The following is a 16,495-nucleotide window of genomic DNA, read 5'->3' as shown; positions in this document are numbered from 1 at the left end:
GAATTACGTAAATCTTAAGAGTGGTAATACCATAACCCCACCAGAGCATATTACTTTATGTCATAGCGAAATACATGTCTAAGAGTTGTCCAATGGGTGTTATTTTTGAAAAAGCTGTCATTTACAGAAAGAAGGCAGAAACGCAAAATACTGCCCTCTCCAATATACTGACTCCATATGGAACTGAATATTTTATACCCTGAATGGAGATACAAGGAAGGAATTCAGAAATCACTCCACAGACTTGAAAGTTTCAAGGCTATAAACTGTTATTTTCAAATAAGGGTTATTTAATAAAATGCAACCCTGGTAAATAACAGCTGGTGCTTGATTTCCCATCCCATGCCACCACACATATATCTGCCCAAAGACACAGGATGTAATGTGGGATTTGTCATTTCACTTTTCACAAAGTGCTAAATTGGAACGGAATTACATTTTTTCATACAGCATTTAATGCAACTATATTAAACATTTAGTCACCTTTAATATAAACATTTAAGAGCCTAGTAGATGAAACTGTATTTCACAGAAACAAGGATAAATTAAGATCGAGACACAAAGTATGCGCTCTGAAGTTGCTAGAAAGCACTTGACCACCATAATTAAGGTGGCCGAAGCTTTCCAATCTAATTACAAATCAGGAGTCATATAAGAAATTGCTTTATTAGAAAAAAATGTAGTGTACATGTGGCTAATTTCTATCATTGATACACCTCTTGGCTATTTTATAATTAAAATCTGCTGTAGGGTTTAAACTTCTTTAGAAGTTAGTGGCATTTCTTCCTATTCTGATATGTGGCTTAGGGAAGGAGCTATCTTCATGTGATAGGCACCCTTTATTCCTTTTCATAATTACAATGAACCAATCAGTAGCTTAGCACTGGCACAAAACATAGAAGGAATTACCTAGGTAGTGCTTTCTGGGTAAGACTCACACTTCTAACCCAACTCCGGCACAGGTATGTCACTGATACAGTTTTAAATCCACTATTATCACTCAAGTTCCACATTATTATGACCTAGTAGTAATTAATGTGATCGCCTGTAACCTAACAAAACCTCTGAATGAAGTTTCTCTCTTCTCCTTTTGTTTTTTTTTTTCCTGTGCAATTCCAAGCAAATGTGCAATAGGCAGTGTTGATTTCCAGTCTCCTTTTAAACTCCTTCAAGTCTGTGTTATTAAACTGAGACAACCACATCAAGATACAGTCTGTCATAGGATTCCCTGAAGCACAGAATGAGAAGGAGACTGAGCAAACACGACCCGGGAAGGCACCAGTTGAACCAAGACAGCTCTGCAAGACAAAAACACGCACTTGTAAGCATTCATGAGTCACCAGCAGAACGCCACTTGTATGCTGGCTGCTACCTGCTTGCTTTGCATTCAAAAGCACTTAAAATAAGCACTTATAATAAATGTGCCCTGGGACGCCTGAAAACCGGCTTTCAATAAACAGTGACAAATTTGGAGTCTAAGTGATGCATGGAATATGTTACAAGGCTTTCCTGTGGATATTTTAAATCAGTATTGTTTATGACTTTTCATCAGTATAATCCACCTTGGCTTCAGTGGCAAGACAAAACAAATCTTACTTCAAAGAAAAAAACATCAATAACCTTTAAATGTTAGTTTGTTAATTATGTATAAAGTGCCCTCTATCACCATCACTCTTATCCTTGTTTTGAAACAGATGATGAATTAGACAGACAAACAAAATCACCTGAATTAAGATAAAACTTTTATATTTTGGGGGAAAGACATACCTAACTCTCAGCAAAAAATCATATAGTAATCACAGTAAAACATATTTTTTATATATATATAATAAGTAAAACATTATAAAATGAATCCTAATTTGACCCTGTGAGATACTACTGAGAATACTTTGGCTTCTTTCCAGTCTTTTTTTCCTACCAACAGAATGGTTATGTATGATGCCAATTACCAGAAAATTGACAGAAATCATCTAAGCAGGCAATTCAAATAATGATGTTTTTGATTTAATGGAATTGAGAATGTTCTTCTTCAAAAATGCTCATTCATGAATTCAGACCTCTCCGACAGGCCAATCTTGGGTCTCTTGTTACCAAAACACATGCTGCCCAGCCCACTGTACTGTCTCTGCCTGCTTCCTCTGGCTCCAGGGGCCCTGGAGCCATGTATCTGTTCAGCTTCCTTCTATCCCAACCCCTCTGTCAGTCAGTTCTGAGGTTTTGGTATAAAAGTGAGCAGTTTCTTGACACAAAGAATCTGGTGGTGGTGGTGATGGAGGGTGGGTGGGGTGGTTAACTTCTCTAGTTCAATATCCATTCAGCAATTTCAATTAAAAAAAAAAAACCCCAAAAAGAAGGAAATATGTTTCCTAGTACATTTTTTCCTTTGGGCACTGCTATACATTTTATATTTTCCCTCTCTGTTTCTACAGAATGCCAATACTGCCTTAATCTTCAAAAATCACCCAAAAGATTTCTATGCTGCTGCTTTAGATTAATCCATAATTCATATGGCCAAAAGAGCAATTTATGCTCAGGAATGGAAATCAGAAAACCAACCGGTAAGAAAAGGTGCTGTAACACTTTTTTTCCCCTGGAATATGTTCACAAAAGCAGCCTCCCTAACCTCTCCATTTCTACATTTTAAAAGTCAGACATGCTATTATACAGCATGCAACAAAGATATGTATTTCAATGGTATTTTTTACACAAAGCTGATTTCTGTCCTTTACTTGGATTGACTATAATCTAAACACACAGAAAGGCTGTGATCTTTGGGATCTTGTCTTTATTCTAATATTCCCTGAAATGGCACACCCAGCATTTTCTGCTTTTATATTAACCAGATAGCCTCTGGATTTCTGATGATAATTTTAACAGGCAAAAGAAGCAGTGAAAAAATAAGAGAAAAAAAGCAGCAAAATAGAGATAACAGCATAGCGTTTATACGAAAAGTGAGCGTTTCTAACTTTAAGGTCAAACTTAAAATTTGCTTAAAGCAGTAGTAGCTCAGGAAGTAGAGCACTTGACAAGAAATCTACATCAAGGACATTTTCTAAACCTTACAGACTGTATTTCATGGGAGCTAGAGTAACACACGTGTAACAACGATCAACTTGCCCTAGCTCTCCTTAAACCTAGAAATAGTCAAATATTGCCAAACCTAGTCAAATATTGCCAAAGCAGACCTTTATTTCATCAGCATTGTAAAATGATTCCTCTACCTAGGTTTAGATGAAATTTCTAGAAATAACTCGAAATTGCTCTTCAGTGTCATGGTTTGCTGGTTGATGTTCACTACTGAGCACACCTCTCACTGAAAAGCCAAGTCCACTCTACAGTGAGTTCATCTGGCTTACCCAACTACCAGTGTTCTGAGAAATTATTGTTTAGAGAGAAGAAGATCAGGGAGGAAAAATTCTACATTTTCCACTGAAAACCATTCACATACATCACAGCTAAAGTGGCTCTGATGTGCAGGAAATGCCTTTGCTTAAAAGTTCGACTTGACTTGGCAGGAGTGAAGTGAACTGTGGTTCTCTGAAGTCCAGGGTCATGTAACATGATTAAACCAACAGAGTCCTTATCCGTCGAAACTGTCTTTGTATCTTTTAAAGTGAGCATGGTTTTCCAACATTCCTTCCCTTTGCCTTTCACTAGAGAGCGTATAAATTCCTACTCCAAGGCTCGTGATTTGCTTCCACATTTTTTCTGGTTCTCGACCATCTCCTGTGCTGCAGCCTGAGGACTCTGTCAATTTACAAATTTACAGTGAGACTCGTGCTACTTTTCAGGGCTCCGCACCAAATGCTGAGGCTCTGTTGGGACTGAACTAATTAGGATGAACCATTCTACTTTTCACCTCATCTTTCCCTGTAGTGATGCCACACTTTCAGTTTCTACCACCTTTAATTTATTTGTCTGATTCCAAATAACTTGGAATAACACACTTTCCAAAACCGGCCTTCTACTTACTTTGTTGATTTAGCCAAAATTATGGTGGTTTAACAAAACTGTCTCCACTATATCTCAAGAGAACCAGCTGACACCATGATTTCACAGTGTAATACTCCCTTCACTCCACATGAATTACCCAATAGCTTTGACCGTCACATTGCGTTATTTTTATTCTTACATATAAAATTACTTCTCACCAGTATACACCTGTTGAACCTGTTCTCCTGGTAACCACCAGAAACTACCTCCCTCCTCAGCACACAATGCAGCCTCAAATTCATGGTTGACTACTTCAAAATGAAAGACTGAGTTAAAAACCTTTAATGCTTTTAGCCAAAAATTGTTGCAGAGCTTCTAGAACAACAACAAAACCCAGACAATACAAACTACAGAACAAGCTACAAACTATAAAAATAGAACATTAGAATACATTTTAGAGCATATAAAGAATATAACAGCATTCTCAGATGGATTTTGTATGTGAAGTCATTAGGATAAAACATCACTGTGCTATCTGAAATAACTTACTGAGATTTGCAAAGCAAATATAGAAAGCAACTCGGTTTTGCAAATATGATTATATTAAGGAACAAGTAACTTTTTTTGAAAGTGACCCTGAAAAACCCAAGTCAGACAAACTCTAAGAAATCTTTGACAGGGTCCCAGGTTCCCAAAGCAGAATCAACACAAAACAGGGGAAACTCTGTGACCTAGGGCTCCACGTAAGCCAAGTGGCATTGGTATAGAAGCCCATGTGACATTCATCATCCATGATGGCAATGGCTATAATCTGCAGGCAAATCAATACTAGAGCCTATCTTGCCAGGCAAAGCACTCGAATGTGGTCATTTTGGGTTAGTCTGTGTGGCTCTGAAAAGCCACATCTGATGCAGTCATCTACCAGATAGCACATGCTGGGGAAACAAAAACTCCAGTCAGGAAGTTTAGTACTGCCTTGAGAAGTGATCTAAAATACCACCGATCTTTATGATGATTAAAAATCAGACGCTCTAATCATGTAACTAATAGCTGAATTCTGACATATAACTAACTTCTGGGTGAGTTTTTCAAATTTAAAATGACTAAATTATGACATTCAAACACTGGTTCTAATGGAAGGGAATTTATCATATACAACATTTAGCATACCACGTTGTGAAACTAAAAGTTTAGGGAATAATTTTACATAATTTTTTTCAGATTTGTCATTTCTGTATCATCACACCTAGGCTATAAGGCATGTTGAATTTTGCTGTGGGACTTCTGGCGGGGGTGGGAGATCAATTAATCATAAGGGAAAGAATCTCAACAGAGTTTTCATATTTCTAATAATTTTTTAGCCTTAGAAAGTTGTGGGGTATGGGTTTGTGTGTATTCCTTATACACACTGAAAAATAAGCATATAAAAACATTTAAAAAAAAACAGAAGCCTAGATGTTTAGATTCCTATCATCACCAGAAAGAAAAAAAAATTATCCACAAGGGAAAAAAATTATCCAGAAGGAAAAAAAAAAATTTAGTGAGTGCCAGTCATGCCCTGGTCAAAGCTCTTTCACACTGATTTTCTCATTAACTCTAAAATGTCAAAACATACTGAGATTTTTTTTTTTACCTGAAAATCATCCTGTTTGATTAATTTTTATTTAAAGTTTTATTTTTCACAGTAGTCATGGAGTTTAGGCAGAAACCTATGTGTAAGAACATGTGATCAGAAACCAACCCAAAAGAGGGAAACTTTTTCCCCCCAGCTAGATAAACCCTCAATCATATCAGTGAGATAGGAATTAACAGAAATGGTGCTGTCTCTAACACTGCCTGTGACAAAGAAACACAAATGTCTGCTTGTATCTGGTCACCAAGAACCTGCAAAAGGAGGAGTGAGCATTGACTGACACACAGATGCCTGTCTCCGTTGAACAAATCGGAAGCTGCCACATGCAGGAACTAGGAGAATGGCAGAGACTCTCTGCTGGCTGAGCACAATGGTAGGAATGCACTGGCCGCCTCCACAGTCAGACAGCGCAGGAGTGGTTCCTGCCTTAAACTGACCAATAAATACATGTCTCTTATATTCTATAGGCCATGTGCAGGTGATCTATTAAGGGTAACATGATCTGGCACCTACTGTTGGTGTTTTTAAATGCTGGGAAGACATAGCAATTTCCATTCTATAGGAGAAACGGTGCATGCTCAGTCAGGCTGCAAGGACCACTTGGGCCACCTGTGTCTGTGAGCTGGAAAACCATCTCTAAGGGTAACAGCCATCTCTGTCAACTGTGACACTACTGAAGTGGGTTAAAGCTGATAACGTAATAACTGTTAGATGATTCCATTCAGAAAACTAACTGGAGGCAAAGACTTTACCCTGACACCTGGTGATGGCATTTCCTCTAATGGAAACACACGTTTCCAGGAGGACAATGAACAGTGGTCTGACTTTATTAAGATCACTTTCCTTCGAAAATATTACTGTCGTTCATAGGGCAAACCAAATGGATATGAGGTTTAGCAAAGCTGAAAACTTCTTTTCCTGAATCACTGATTGACAGAAATGATCTAGTTTACTGTTAATTATATTAAGAAATTAATATAGCATTTGGATTTTGCTGTGAGGTGAAAGTGCTCTGCCAAAAGCTGTCCGAAGCTCAGGGAGATTCTGTTTCATCAGCTTTTAAAGTTTCAAAAATTTATTTTCGAGTCAATGATGTTATTGTCACTATTATTTCAATTACAAGCCTGTGAGGATTCCTGAAAACAATTAGGTTTCTTGAAGTGTCACATTTCCGAGCATTTCTTATATTTCAATCCTATAAATTAGATTCGTACATGTACAAATTACCCATATTTACTGGTATCTGATAAGTAGTTAAGAAAACAGCAGCCAGAAAAAAAAAAAGGTGGTAATATTCATTTGTTTAAGGTGAAATAAATTGGGACAGAAACCTAGTAAAAATTAATAAAAGATTTATCTTTACAATTCACAAGTACAAAATAAAAAATAATAAGTATAGAAGTATAAAATAAGTATAAATCTTTAACATGTGAAAAAGAAGCTAGATAATTGGGCCCTGATTTTCTAAACCAGTGAGACAAAATCTGGACTGCAGAAAAGACAGTATCAGAGAAAGTCAAGCAACTGCAAAGCAGTCACTACAAAGCTGCTGACCCCAACACCGTGGGGTCTGCCTTCAACATGCCCAGTGAGCTTTGCAGCTGTCCCTGCAGCAGTTCCTCCCACCCCCTCAAAAGTTATTTCATTCTCACCTTAGGCCCCTTCTCCACTGTCTTCCCAGAAGCTCATCATAGATGAACTGGCTTCTAAGCAGAAAAGTTGGTGACATCAAGAAGGAATTCTCCCCGAGCAATGTGCCTGGCAGAGACATCTGCTTCTAAGGCATGTACACTGCCTTCTCTCCACCTCCTTTGGTCCAAGGCAAACTCCTCCACGTGGGTTGAGGACCCTTATCCTTTCTTTTATGAGGATCTCCCTCTTCTTCAAAGGCATACCCCTTGATTCTAACTTTAACCTTCTTTGCACACTATACCTGCACTGACCAATTTGGCAGCCACATGTAGCAATTAAATGTAAATTTAAATTAATCAAAATGAAATAAAATGAAAAAACCCAGGTTGGTAGCTGCATTAGTTAGTGACTACTGTGTTGACAGCACAGACAAAGATCATCTCTGTAATCATAAAATGTTCACTGGACAAGCTGTCCTATACACTGGATCTGCTCTTTGAGTGACCTCTCATTATCCATAAAGCTTTAAACTATGTATATATCCCTGACCTTAATTTCGACCTTATGTTAAGACAGTAGAGTCAAAGTAATTTTTTTAAAGCAAGATATCAGTGGTTTTCAATGAGAAACAGCATGTTAGAATTACCTGGAGGGTTAGGTAGAAATGCTGGGCCCTTATCCAAGTTAATTAAATCAGAAATTCCAGGTGTGTGCGAGGGGTTAGAGTATATTACATTAGACTAGGATGCATTTCAAGAAAAGCAACTGAAGATATTTTCTTTTATTGGCACGTGAAAGCTCAAATAAAGTGATCTGCCTTAGAACTCGTCACATAATTCTCTATATATCAGCACCACAAACCTCTCTCCTAATGGACACATTTAGATAGTAAATGAAAAGTCATATTTCTTACCTGTGTGATAAAATGTGAGAAAAAACAAAAGTACTCCCATGAACATATTACTTAAAAAAGTGACAACTCCACAAGTAATTCCTTCTGGAACAGGGTAGACAGTTTCCACAAAAAGCTCAAAAAATATAGGTATACTGCTATTCAGGAACACTCCCAGGAGAATACAGGAGGCGTACAATGTCACTAAAATAAAAACACAAACATTTCAGTTTCACAGGAGTGGCAGTGAGTCATATCGGATGGATTTTCTGGTGTCTCTTTCATGAGTATTAACTCTGGAATTTTACCTCTTCTCAGTGGTAGTTGATGAAGCTGGACAAAGCTTCACTCATCTGTCAGCTCTTCGCTCAGGTTTTGGGAAGTATATAGGAAAAGGTTTTATGGCTGGATGATTACCAGTTTATTTGCTTTATCTTTTTGGTGCATTATTCCAAAGCACGAAAACAATTTTAACTGTTACAATTTAAAGGGTTCTTCCCCCTGAGTCACACTCCTGGCATATCGAGGGACAGATAAAATATAGCAACTTAACACAAAATCTAGACTCATTCTATAATTTTAAAGAAAACTTAAAATCTAAGAAAAGATGTAAGCGACATTAATTATAACTGAAAATTACATATTTTAAGAGTGTTTAATGACAGCCTTCAAGCACAAAATAAAAGTTATCTACTGTGTAATTCCTGAAGAAACACTTAAAATAGAAATAGTCCTCAATTTTAGAATGAGTTTCAGGTCAAGAGGTTTCTAAAAATACATGACTTTTTTGGAACACAGAAAAAAAAATTTCACCTAGAAATGTATAATTAATAGTGGCTGAGATCCCAGATTAGCCTATAAATAGCCTATGAACTCAATCTATAGTGAAAATTTTGAACAAGGCCACTGCTCTTATTCGTAGAGGAATGGTTAGAGAAATGTGCCCCATTCCAAATAATTATATTAATGCTACTGTCTGCATACAAATCTTCAATAATGTTAATTTGAAGGTGAATACAGAATCAATGGGCTTTTTTGGTAGCTGGTCGGTGAAGAATCTGCCTGCAGTACAGTAGACCTGGGTTTGATCCCTGGGTTGGGAAGATCCCCTGGAGAAGGAAATGGCAACCCCCTCCAGTATTCTTGCCTGGAAAATCCTATGGACAGAGACTGGTGGGCTACAGTCCACAGTGTCACAAGAGTCAGAAACAACTTGGTGACTAAACCACAGAATCAATGAGGAAAGAAAGACATCCTATTTAGAAACCTAAAACATCTCCCATTGGACTAATAAGTATATTATGTCCACTGGTGATAGTGAGTAGCAATTATTTTAACCTTAAAGTTACCAGGAAAATATTTTTAATACAAATATTTGTTAAGAAAAAACTTTCTATTGAGGAACAGAAGAAAGTGAGGGAATTACTCTAAATCTGTTATGTATTATTCATAGAACTAATATCAAATTATCAGAATTTACCATACTCAATTGCAATCATTAATAATCCCTAACATTGTTGGAGAAGTTAAGAAAAAACACTGCATCCACTGTTTCCTAACAGCATTTCTCTAATTAATCTCAACTCATACTTCCTCCTCCAATTACACTGGCTTTTCAGGACTATAAGATGTTCTGCACATTCTACTATCACCAATAGCTGGTGATTACTTTGACTTTCTCTGATTAGAAGACGCATGGAAACAGAGGACAAAAGGACGCTGGTGAATAAAGGACACACTGCTGGCTCAAGTGATGACCAGATTAGACACAGGATTAAATGGGAAGCATCTAATAGATACAGTAAACATATTTAAAACATAATGCAATTTTCAAGAGTTTCTTAAAACCCAACACCTCACGCTTATTGTATGTTTGCTGGACCATAGATCACACAGATCAACAACACATTCTCCTTACACATGACTCATTAGTGTACATTAGGAAATCTAGAGATGGAATATCACTGGTAGCTTTATAGAAGTGTATTCTATCTAAAAAACACTTTATACTAATTTATGGTTAGTCATGGTAATCAGAGCAGAGACCACTACTGACCCAAAAACAGATAATCCTAGATGGTAAAGATGATAAAACATTGAATATAGCAGAGAGAACTATATTTAATATCCTATGATAAGCCATAATGGAAAAGAAGATTATAAAAAGAATGTATATATATTTATAACTGAATCACTTTGCTGTACAGCAGAAATTAACACAACACTGTAAATAAACTATACTTCAATAATAAATAAATACAATGATAAAACACTGAAATAAATGATAAGAAAAAGCAAACACTTAAGAATCGAGTGCAACTTCTAAGAAAGAGTTCACAAACCACTAATGGAATTAGCTGTTTTTAGAAAATATGTTTAAAAATCATCCCTTTGACATTTATATTTCTGAAGGAAATATACCCTCACATGCAATTTATAATCAGGAAAATTAAAGTGTGATAACTGAAAAGTAATCATAAACTATACATAATAAAATAACTGCATGTTGGAAAAGAAAGAATGATAAGGTAAGAATGAGGACACACTGAAAGCGGACTGTCAGTATGGAGTCCTGAAAAGAGATTTGATTTTACTGATTTTTACCAAGCATGGTGTGGGAAAAGAAAAGAGGCATGAGATGTCTCAGAAAAGTAAAGGCTGGTGAAGCAGGGAATCCTGTCTGAAAACCACTGTGAATGAAACTGTAAACAGTTCATTTTCTAGTGGGTAATTTGGGAACATCTATCAAATAATGCACTTACTCTTTGATCCAGAAATTCCACTTCTAGAAATTTATCCTACAGCTATGCAGTACACGTATATACAGAACATACTGCAATATTGTTTGTAGTATGAAAAGATTAAAAACTAGCTTGATGTCCACCAATTGTGAGTTGGTTGTTTAAAAATGTATCAAACATCCAAACAAAGGTATCCTACGCAACCATTAAAAATGAAACAACTGTATTTGCTGATGGTAATGACAGCAAAAATATATAAATGAAAAAAGTACAGAAAAGTGCAAGGTATGCACACACCCACACACTTATTTATAAATGTATAGAATTTCCTGGGAAATACCTAAGAAACTGACATTCAGGGTTGCCTCTAGAGAAGGAAATTGGGGGCCATGGGATGGTAGACATTTTTCACTATATATCCTTTTCTGCTTTTTTGAACTTAGTTTTTACCATGTGTCTATTTTACCTATTTAATAAAATAAAAAGAGAAATGTCATTGTTAACTAATTAACTGAGGCTGATCCAACTCCACTTTATGCAGTTTTGTTAGCTCCCTGACTCAGAAATGGTTATCAGTGTAAGAGCTGACTCACACACCTGATGTCTACATCCAGGAGCCATATAATCCAGCCTTGGTCCAGGATCCTCGACATAAATATTCCCACCTCATTTATTAAAATTCTTGTTATATGTAGGATAGGTGGGCTAAGACTGCTGATATAACTTCAGAGGCCAGAAATGAAAAAGGAACCAAGTACGTTCATTCAATTCTCTCATTCTCAGTGTTTGCTTCTTGAATTACTATAAAAATGATGACCACGAGATTGCTTTATGCTAACTGGATTTGCAAAATCACTTGTTATCATAGAAATTAAAGAATCAAAATAATTTACACAGGAACGGGTTAAATTAAGACCTTCATAATCAGAATGAAGGAAAACTATCTGTGTCAGGATTGATTTAATATTCTCCCAAGTATTCTGGGACATGCACAAAGTAAAAGCTGATTATTATTGAGTCTGAATTTGACTTCCATTTGAATTTTCAGTTTAGAGTCTGGTACAGTATCTTTACACACTAGTTTGGCAGATCCAGTGGGTGAAAGTCATCTATTAAAAGTCAGGCAGACAAGATAATTTGCTGCTCGTCAGAGGGTTCAAACTACATGATCATTAAATATTTCCATGACTTTCTATAGTACTGATACTAAATTAAAATAAACAGCCTTTCAATTAAAAAGTCAAGGTAATTTAGTAGAACAAAACACAATGCTGATGTAGAATTTTTCTCCAAGAAGCTAATAAGATTTCATAGGCTTGTAATTTACATTGCCAAAAACAAAGACCTGTGTACCACCAAATACACTTAAATGGATGTTTTTCAAGAATATGAAGATCATAACCCTGAAAGAACTCTTCTCTCTACCCATTTCCAATGACAAACTAAATTACTAGACTTTTGGGAAGTAAAACTATGTGTGAATATATTTTTATTAGTCAAGACACTCAAACCTTAGGTGATTAGCAGTAATAAAACAAATCATAAAATTTCAGAGAAGAACTATTTCTACGGAACATTTGATAAGATTCTCAAGATATCATCAAAAACAATAACAACTTCAAATCTTGGATTTATATAATTTTTGAAACACCTTTTAAAACTGCTTTTAAATATACTGTCATATTTGACCATCCTATTAACTCTTCAAGGCAGGTAAAAGTAAGACAAAGTAACTGAAGTTCTGAGAGTCAAAATGATTCTTTACAGACTGAGCCACCAGGGAGGCCCAACGTTAGGTTGGCAGTGTTAATAACAATAGTATAATTAAGTCTACAGAATCAAGTGTACTTCCCACCAAGACACTGTATCAGACTGAAAAAAGTAGTTCTTCTTTTATTTCTTTTATCCAATGGTACTGATACAAAAGGAATGCTTCTCAAATCTGTATCCCACACAAAAAGCTGGAAGTGACTGCACAGAAGACAGATAACAGAATCAAAAACAGAGCACCAAAAGGTTACAGACAAAAACAGTGAACTTTAATCATGATAAATGTAAAATGGGCTCAAGAATTATTGCTTAGGTATATAAAAGGGAAAACTGAGCTTAAGCTTTACTGCAAAATCATTTATCAAGTGCCTTGTATATGCAAGCAGCTATGCTGGAACAGTAAATAGGACACTAACCTCAAATCATTCCTAATCTAAAGGAATATGACGGGCACTTATGGGCTAAGCAGCCATTTATACACACAGCATTAAGATAATTCTACTTCATTTTCTTTAAAAGAAGCAGAAAAGGCATGGAGAAGCCACAGCCTCCTACCATTAGGTGCCAAGACTGGGCTCCAGTCTGTAGGGTCACAAGAGTTGGACATGACTAAAAAGACTAAACAACAACAAAAGCAGTAGGGAAAGTGCTAAATTCTAGTAATACTGTTTAAGGAGGGTCCTGACAAGCTATGGTAGGTTTAGAAGACAGTGACTATGCTGGCTTGTGGTATGGAATCCATGTTTGAGGAAAGGTTATGAGAACTGAGGAATGTTTAGATTAACAGCTAATGGAGACATGACCGGTATCTTCAAGTGTTCTGAGAGCTGCCAATGGAAGTGGAACATGGCCAAGTTGCTCTGTGGGAGATGTGTTGCTCTAAGTGAGTTACAGCTTGATAGGAAGAAAATTTCCTAGGATCCAGAGCTGACTAACAAGGGAGGTTTTCAAGCAGCTAATGCAACTCAATACCAGAAAAACAACCCAATCAAATAGTGGGCAGAAGACCTAAACAGATGTTTCTCCAAAGAACACATACCAATAGATAATAAACACGTGAAAAGATGCTCAACATAGCTCATTATTAAAGAACTGCAAATCAAAACTACAATGAGATATTACCTCACAGTGGTCAGAATGCCCATTATCAAAAAAGATCTGCTAACAATAAAAGCTGGAGAGAGTGTGGAGAAAAGGGAATCCTTTTGCACTGTTGGTGGGAATATAAATTGACGCAGCCACTATGGAGGACAGCATGGAGGTTCCTTAAAAAACTAGGAATAAAACTATCATCTGACCCAACAATCCCACTATTGGGCATATACCCTGAGAAAATCATAACTGAAAAAGACACATGGACCCCAATGTTCATTGCAGCACTATTTACAATAGCTAGGACATGGAAGCAACCTAGATGTCCATTGACAGATACACACACACACACACAGTGGAATATTACTCAGCCATAAAAAGGAATGCATTTTGAGTCAGTTCTAATGAGGTAGATAAACATAGAGTCTATTATACAGAGTAAAATAAATCAGAAAGAGAAAAATAAATATCATATATTAACACATACATATGGAATCTAGGGGCTTCTCTGGTGGCTCAGCTGGTAAAGAATCCACCTGCAATGCGGGAGACCTGGATTTGATCCCTGGGTTGGGAAGATCCCCTGGAGAAGGGAGCAGCTACCCACTCCAGTATTCTGGCCTGGAGAATTCCATGGACTGTATAGTACATGGGGTTGCAAAGAGTCGGACACGACTGAGTGACTTCACTTTCACTTTTCATGGAATCTAGTACTGATGAACCTATATGCAGAGCAGCAATGGAGACACAGACATAGAGAACAGACTTGTGGACACACTGCGGGGAAGGAGAGGGTGAGATGAGTGGAGAGAGTAGCGTGGAAAAATATACACTGTCATATGTAAAACAGATAGCCTGTGGGAATTTGCTGTGTGACTCAGGGAGCTCAGACTGGGGCTCTGTGACAACCTAGAGGGGTGGGATGGGGTGGAGGTGGGAGGGAGGTTCAAGAGAGAGGGGACACATGTGTACCTATGGCTGGTTCATGTTGATGTATGGCAGAAACCAACACAATACTGTAATTATCCTTCAATTAAAAATAAATTTTTTAGAAAGGGAGGTTTTCATTAAAGTTGTCATATAAACATATATCTGGGTTGTAATGGAAGAGCTCATTTATTGAATAAGTTATATCAGATGATGACTAAGGTTCACTTAAGCAGATCAATAACAAATTTAGATACATGTAGGTAGAAAGCTTAACTAGGATATTAAAAACAAAATCTTAAAGGTGCTTCATAGAGGATAATAAATTTTTTTACAGCTTTATTAAGAAGCATTATAAATATGAAATAAGGATTATAAAATAACAATATTTTTATCATAAATTATTTTAAGGATTAGAATCAATAAATTTCCCTAAAGAATAGGTTTATTAACATTAATATACTTTAATGGACAAATTTTTAATATTGTGCATATTGGCTGAATTTTTACTTCATGATAAAAGTTAGGAAACTTAACTAGGAATTATTATAGATTAGACCTTTATTAAAAATATTTATAAAAACTAAAACTTGACACTGCAAGTGAAAATACTCCTTTTGGAAATAAAGATATATATGTAAAGACACATAGTAAACATTCAAAAGTTAGATAACTACTGTTTCTCATACATTTTGAGCATATTGAGTATATAGAATACATATGTATGTTTATACACACACATACTAATACACATTTCTATATCACTGAACTGTGCCTTTCAACTCAACCTCACATTTTCTTCCTAACAATGACTGCCGTGGCCTTAATGATCCATCACTAACTTAAACATGCAATACCTGAAGGGGTTTCACAAGAGGAGGGAGCACATTTTGCTGCGGTATTCATTCATGGTGATGGTTCTTTCTGCACCTTATTAATCTGTGCACGTCTCTTGTTTAGACCCTTTGTGGGCAGAATTCAGTCCTATAAAGACTGACTGTTATGTTTACAGTCCCTTATGGCTGGAAAGCATAGTTATTATCTTGCAGAAATGAAGCACAACTAATAATCCTCTGAAACAGTGGGCCCAGAGTAGACTGGTTGGGAAATGAGACATCCTAGGTCGAGATTTATCAGCAGCTTTTAAGCTCCCAAAAAATGACGTATGGTTCTGCAGAAGGCAATGTACTATTAAATCATGAAACACTTACCAACTGGTCAAACCCTCCACCTTCAAGAAACACAGGTTCTACCTGAAAACTTATTTCCCTTGAAAATCTCCATTACAAGAACATTACAAGACCTTCTTCAGTAAGAAGCATTTCGCTGAGCCTTTCATAAATCTAATCTCGTCTTTTAATCCCTGTTCTATTTTTGCCCCTTAATCAGTCACAAACATGAGTAATTCACTTTAGTTCATAAAACTGAAAATAATGACTACTTAGCCTTCTTTCTTTAAAACTTAAAATCTCTAATTTCCTTAATAATGTGCATTTCTTTAATTATGCTCATCACCCTTGTCTGAGTTTTCTCATTTCCCCTCATTTTGGGGCAAGTGTTTGTTTTTATCTCTTTGCATGCTATTAAAATGGGACGTAATTATCTTAACAAAGATAAAATGAATGAAAATATATTAAGAGGATTACTCTCTAGTCTATACAGTTCACATGATTTTCAATACAAACAAATATATTTCCTTTCTTCAATTACCATTTGAAGTCTGCTTTCAGTGGGCTATCACCTCAAGGGGTTTCTGTCTAGCTAATCATCTCCCCCTCATGCCCCCCTACCCATTACCACCACTGTGGCATTCTAGTAACTTGCATTAAAGAACCTCTCCCAAAGCATCTTCTGTTAAACAGTTAAATTACATTG

The 16,495-nt window shown here is 36.4% G+C and overlaps 1 protein-coding gene across 1 annotated transcript in view; it reads right to left on the bottom strand.

Moving 5' to 3' along the window:
• Positions 1 to 467: 467 nt before the first annotated feature.
• SLC49A4 (solute carrier family 49 member 4) overlaps positions 468 to 16,495 on the bottom strand; it is an 89,968-nt gene continuing 73,940 nt past the window's right edge. The window contains exons 8-9 of the mRNA XM_055394839.2: positions 8,112 to 8,294; positions 468 to 1,298 (exon numbers count right to left, since the gene is read on the bottom strand). Of these exons, the coding sequence (XP_055250814.2) occupies positions 1,183 to 1,298; positions 8,112 to 8,294 (299 nt within the window). The 3' untranslated portion in view covers positions 468 to 1,182. The remainder of the gene's footprint in view (positions 1,299 to 8,111; positions 8,295 to 16,495) is intronic.

This window comes from Moschus berezovskii, chromosome 1 (assembly GCF_049115385.1).
Source record: "Moschus berezovskii isolate FMDL1 chromosome 1, NW_MosBer_1.0, whole genome shotgun sequence".
NCBI lineage: Eukaryota > Metazoa > Chordata > Mammalia > Artiodactyla > Moschidae > Moschus > Moschus berezovskii.
This window is presented reverse-complemented; position numbering and strand designations above follow the sequence as displayed.